The 6,021-nt window shown below is 36.8% G+C and overlaps 1 protein-coding gene across 1 annotated transcript; it reads right to left on the bottom strand.

Moving 5' to 3' along the window:
• Positions 1-402: 402 nt before the first annotated feature.
• LOC121261702 (cell cycle checkpoint control protein RAD9A) lies at positions 403-5,718 on the bottom strand. Its single transcript, XM_041164188.1, has 10 exons — positions 5,486-5,718; positions 4,725-4,844; positions 4,535-4,643; positions 3,715-3,966; positions 3,533-3,645; positions 2,832-2,896; positions 1,508-1,758; positions 1,275-1,431; positions 799-839; positions 403-702 (listed from the first exon to the last, which is right to left on the bottom strand). The coding sequence occupies exons 1-10, from the start codon at positions 5,588-5,590 to the stop codon at positions 560-562; spliced, it is 1,356 nt and encodes a 451-aa protein (XP_041020122.1). The 5' UTR covers positions 5,591-5,718; the 3' UTR covers positions 403-559.
• Positions 5,719-6,021: the final 303 nt, after the last annotated feature.

Raw genomic sequence — 6,021 nt, 5'->3', positions numbered from 1 at the left:
CGTGGTTTTCTACCATCGCTTAAAATTTCTCTAGCATTATACCGATCTCTTTCGAAACCAATTAAAACTTCTATAGAAAAAAAAAAAAAATCAAAGACAGAAACGGAAGAGACCATTACAAAAGTAACTACGTAATGTGATAAGGGGGGAAGGTAAATGATGGTGCCTCCCAACTATTATTAAATATTAACTACTCGTGGATATGTGTGTGTATAATATTCATTCTCGTCACTTCAAGATGGTAGCACATACATACTTAGGATATATAGAGAATATACAATATCAAAGAATGTGTTAGAAACTCACTTACTTCTCGGGTCCCATGTCTGGACTGTGTTAAGTCGAATATGAAAGAACGCCATCCTTGAAGATGGAGCAAAAATTCACAAAAGGGTAGGCGGCGGGTCCAACCTGTGGATTTTCTCGACTTAAGAATCAATAAAATTTTATGATCCACCTCCTTTAAGGGTCTCCTTACAACATGGTCCTGAGTTCACAAAAGCTTTGTTCCAGTCCTTTTCAAACATCCAGCCATCTTTAACATTGAAATCCAACGTGACTACAGTTCCTCATAGTATGGTGGTGTTGACCGGACACATACTTCATGATCATCCCCATCATCATTGTCATCATCCTCATCTGCATCGACCCAGTTACTAGGATGACGCTGTGAAAAACCTTGACCATGAGTATCCGGCCTATCTAAAAGCAACAAATTGTAAAAATATTAGTTGCCCATTGAAGAGAAGAGAAGAAATATGCGCTAGAAAAATCCAATTTACTAGCACCATAACCAACCTTGGGGTTCTTCCATATGATCCTTTTCTGTAGGATGGCAGCTATCGTGACCGGTCAAGACAATGCAATTATAATCAATATGTCGAGATGCATGTAAGAATGTTGGTCTAACTACCTGAGCAAATTAGGCTCTAGGTAGTGTTGTGTGTTCAGCATTTGCACTTGTTAGAGACAACTATTAGGCTACATTCCTATATTTCTGACCGTTACGCCATATAGCCAGTAGAGCTGAACAGACAGACTTGGCTCTCTAGCAGCGACAGAGTAATAATGGTTAAACAACCAAACGAAGGTAACTCACAAGTCTTTCACTAGGAATAATTCACAAATGCAGGGAACAAGCTCGCATGTACACACTCTTGCAGATGCAGAGAGAGGAGGGAGGGAGGGATTGCAGCCAAGTAAAAGCAATGACAAGCTCAGTAGGTAAACTTGAATCGATGGCATAACAAAGCAAACAGAAAGAATCAGGATACGTATTAGGATCGGCAGGCTCATTTCCTCTACCAGATGCAGGTTTTGAAATTTGCATTGTGCTAATCCGTTGAATTTCCCTCTGTTCGCTGGCATTCAAATTTCTTTCACCTTGAAACTGCCTTTCTCCACTACCACTACCACTTCTTAAGGCACTTCCTGCACATCAAAGTCATCAACAGTTTAGATGCAGAACACTCTCTTTCTACCATTGAAACATTGAAAAAATAATCACCTGAAAGTTCAGACCAAATTCTGGTATGATCAGATGGATGCTCAGAGACATTTGGTCTACCCCTTTGGGACCGAGCTTGAGACCTTGTCTCATGCTCATTCTGGCCATGTACTGCGGCAGCCGCTTGTGGAGGTTCCAAGGGATTCATTTCATGGAGCTGTGATGTAAGCATTGTTGCAAGTACAAGTGCAGCATCAAAGTTTGAGCTAGACCCATCATCTAAACCGAACTTTGGTGCCATGAGAATAGGCCTGTTCCCAGATACATGGTTTTCCACAACATAGTGAAATCAAGCCTCCAAAATGGTAAGCAATGCAGAAAAAATCTAATATTTGATAGTAGTAAATGTTCCCATGATAGTCCAACAAACCATCATAATTGTTGATCCTAAGATTTATTGCATGACTTCCAAGCGGGAGTTCATTTACACCTCAATCAACATACAAATGCAAATGATAAAATAGAATAATATAAAGAGATGGGTAGTTAGATGATCACAACCAATAAACTAAAGTATGGACAACATTGAGATGCATCTGTGGCGGCCAATATGCTTTCAAATGCAAAGTAAGGCTGCGTTTGGATGTTGAGCTGAGTTGAGTTCTTTATGAATAGTAGTGAGTTGAGATGGTAGAGTGAGTTTTGTGAGGTCCACCTAAGATGAGCTTAAATGTGTTTGGATGTTAAAATGAGTTTAGATGTATTTATGGGAAGTTGAAAAAGATTGTGAGTCTCACGTGCAAAGAAGTGTTGAATTAAAAAAGGTTGTGGGTCCCACGTGTAAAGAGGTTTTGAGCTGAGATGAGTTTAATAATTTGAGAGTTGGGTGTTTGGATATTAGACTTAGCTCAAAATTAGACTGAACTGAATTGAACTCAGATGAGTTTAACAACCAAACGGAACCTAAAGCTACTCAGATACTACGATTTGACATAGCACTAAATGCATTTACTTGTACATTCTATAAATCTATGTACTTGTATACGACAATAGTGCATCAAATCTAAGGAGCAACATATTCTATCAAATTCATTGTTGCTTTTTGGGTTTCGTTCTTTCTAATAGACCCATATTCTATATGTACAAACCTTCACATGTCTCGACCATACCAAGCAGTACTGTCAATAACATGTTACAAAAGGTTCTACTAATGTTGTGATTTGTTATCAAATCCATTACGCATCCACAATAAGCCAACAAAATAGCATGCTTGCCAGCTAAAAGGAGCATTTCATCATGAAGTTATTAGATGAGAAGGGGAGGAAAAATAAATAAAAGAAACCAAGGGAAAGTAATAAATGGGATATAACTTGATATATCTTACTCGCCAGCTTTTTCAAAATACAAATGAATGTCAACTTCACAGCCTTCGCAGAAAGAAAGGAATGCCTGGCATTTGATAATAAACATAGAAGATTTGTCAAATGCTAAATATGCACCAAATGAGTTACTACAAATTCAACAGTCTTTTATGTTAAAGAATTTCTCCCAAATGATATATAAAAAAAAAATGATGATGATAATGACAAATATTGCTATCTCTAAGTCAGTATTCCATCTGTTTGCCATGCCTTCATAATGTAACTAAAGGTACACCAAATTTGATGTAAGACTACAACAGGAACAATTTCATAGCACTATGAACATCACTGGATTGAACAATATAATGAAAAATGTTCTGATTATTTGCCAACTTTTTAGAGATGGGTGGTTTATGATTTTAAAGATTAGGGGTTTTGTTAAAAAAAAAGGTTCAAAACCATATCTATTTCTACTTAGTGACAAATGGAAATTGATAGAAAATTCATGGGAAACAAGGACAAAAGATAGACAAACAAAATTATGCCAAATGAGAACATAGTAAGTCAAAAAAAGACCCAAATATGCTCAAACAAAGTTATGAAAGCTCCTTAGTGGCTCAACATCATCTAGCATATGCCAAATTCAATGAATGATAGGTGAATATACAAGCCCAAATTCAATTAATGTTGGAAAGACAAGGTTTCAAGGCTTGGATTTATATACCTTCAATTCTTTTACAGCAAATGTCACATCTATGGGGTCTCCAGTGTGAGTATACTGCACAAACTCTTCCGTAGGATCTATCCAAAGTTGAGTGTGCAGTGATGAATCATTCTCTACAGTAGAAAAATATCAGTATCTTATTTCTGATAAAGCCAGGCAAGAAAGAATAACATATTTATTACCTTTGGTTGGATCTATATAACTTCTGAGTTCAACTGCTTTTCCTTCAATATCACTTGCGGTGTCAGAAGGCAAGGAGGCTTGATCTGTTGCAATGATAGTAATCTCCTGAAGGGATGACTGAAAATTAGCAAGCAATCTGTTGAAATCACGAGGCCTCACTACAAAGCTGCTTGGGAATTTTGTCTTATCAAGGGCTAAATGTTGTATGTCAGGTTCCATATTGCAGGTAATCCAATAGGTTTTCCTCATGCCTGCCAAACATACAATATATAATTGTTTAAATCCAATGCTGGATTCAATTTACATACAAAAGAAGAATGTGTGAGAACAAAAGTTGTGCAGTACGGTTATCAACTAACATATGCATGGCGCATAACAGTACATACGTTGAGCATTCGACAAGTAAGCATAATTTCTTTAAAATGATCCCCATTTTCAATGATGGCTGGGCTGGGTACAAGAAGTCTTATCTATCTAACTTGAGATGGTAAGGTTTGAGTGGCAACTATCCTCCATTAAAGTTTTTTGTAGGAAGCCATTGGAGGTTCAAGCCAAACACCACTATGGACTATTATGCACAAAACATCCAAAAGTTGATTTCATTTGTAAGCATCCTCCACTTGGATTCCCCATGGTACAAATCAAACATTCACTTATTGGTTATAATCAATAATCTGATGAACTTAACGTTGTCCAATATTGTAAGCACCCATTGCACCCATCAATCTCAGCTTCAACCCCAATATGTTGCATCTCTCTATCCAAAACTAATATGTCTATGGGATAATCAACACATAGGAAATGAAAAAAGCACTTTACCGCTATAGCATTCCAACATCCATTGCACTTTTGATGCATCGGGATCAGGCAACTTTATGCTCAAACTATCAATACTTGCAATGGGTGTCCTAAGAACAGAGCAAATAGCCTGAGGATGCTCAGTCAGTAAGAATGCCAGAGGTACAAAATTCCGTTAAGATATCTAAAATTTCAGACGAAAATACCTTACCTTCAAAAGCACACTGCATTTAACTTGGTTACCAGAAACTGTATAGATGTCAAAGAGACCGGGCTTAAATGTAATGGACTGATAGGCAGACCGCGATGAATTCAGTGTGTGAAAAGTAAGCTGCAGGCAAAAAATAGTAACCCAACAAATCAAACTAAAATATGAATACCTTCTATATTACTAGCAAATGGTGATCTCATTTGTTTTCTTTTTTCTTCATCCTCTTTTTCTTTTCTTTTCTCTTCTTTAATTCTCTTGCCAACCAAACAGAACTTCAATCACTAATTTCTCACGTATGTATCAAAATTCTTGTAAATCAAAACAAAAAATAATTACTCAAGCTTAATCAGCAAAATATAACTAACTTTTCTATGAAAACCTACTTATGCTTTCCAAAACCCTAACAAACCATACTAGAGCCCCAATTATGGTTACCAGAAATTAGACGGTATTCCTGGTATTAAAAAAAATTATCTGATCACCAATTGACTATAACGAACCGAAAAGTAGATTCTACGGATCATAACAGACACAAAGTAATAGCCGGTGCTTAACATAACCTTCAATAACGTAAATATAATAGTTGAGTCGATCCATTCGGTTTGATAAACAAGAAAGTATGATATTGAAAGGCTAAAATTAGCATGCAATTGTGGAAAAAAGGAGTGAGGGAGATACGAAGTGTTTGGGAAGGTGGGAATCTCAGTGGGGGAAAGCGAAAGAAAAGGAAGGGAAGTGTGGGGGAAGCGAGAAAGTTTTACCTGAGAAGGAGAAGCTTGAATGACGAGCTCGTTGCCGACACGAGCGAGACACGTTATGGATCGAGCGAAGGTCTTGAGCGCGTTGCCACTAAGACTGAACTCCATTTTTTCACTGGCTCTTTCTTTCTCCGTGAAGTGGGGACTGAGAGAGAGAGAGAGAGAGAGAGAGATCTCCCTTGCTGGGCGGGAAATGGGCGCGGCAAGCGGTCTATTGAAACTAAGGTCACAATGAATGGTCTAGATTAGCAAAAGCGTTATTCTACACATTATTTTTATTTTTATTTTTTCTAATTCTTTTAATTTTTGAATTTTTGAATTTTGAATTTTTTTAAATTAATTAAATTCTTTTACTTATCATTCACACATTACATATTTAATAAAATAAAAAATTATATAAAAGGTCAAATTAAAATTTTTCTTTCCAAAAGTTACACTACCTTATTAGGCAAAACTCTCGTAACGATTTGACTAGTAGCATAATATAATAACACCACAAGTTGCCTTAACAACTTTGAAAGTCTGCCTTAACAGTAAAT

Source organism: Juglans microcarpa x Juglans regia, chromosome 4D, assembly GCF_004785595.1.
Source record: "Juglans microcarpa x Juglans regia isolate MS1-56 chromosome 4D, Jm3101_v1.0, whole genome shotgun sequence".
NCBI lineage: Eukaryota > Viridiplantae > Streptophyta > Magnoliopsida > Fagales > Juglandaceae > Juglans > Juglans microcarpa x Juglans regia.
The sequence above is the reverse complement of the archived record's forward strand: the minus strand, read 5'-3'. Positions and strand labels throughout refer to the sequence as shown.

Bases quoted from the DNA above. Each gene is read 5' to 3' on its own strand.
- LOC121261702 (XM_041164188.1), bottom strand. From the start codon at position 5,590: ATGGAGTTCAGTCTTAGTGGCAACGCGCTCAAGACCTTCGCTCGATCC. The intron at 3,967-4,534 runs GTAAAGTGCTTT...TATGTTTGGCAG, and splicing joins GATGTTGGAATGCTATAGCG to GCATGAGGAAAACCTATTGG. The intron at 2,897-3,532 runs GTATATAAATCC...ATCAAATGCCAG, and splicing joins TTGCTGTAAAAGAATTGAAG to GCATTCCTTTCTTTCTGCGA.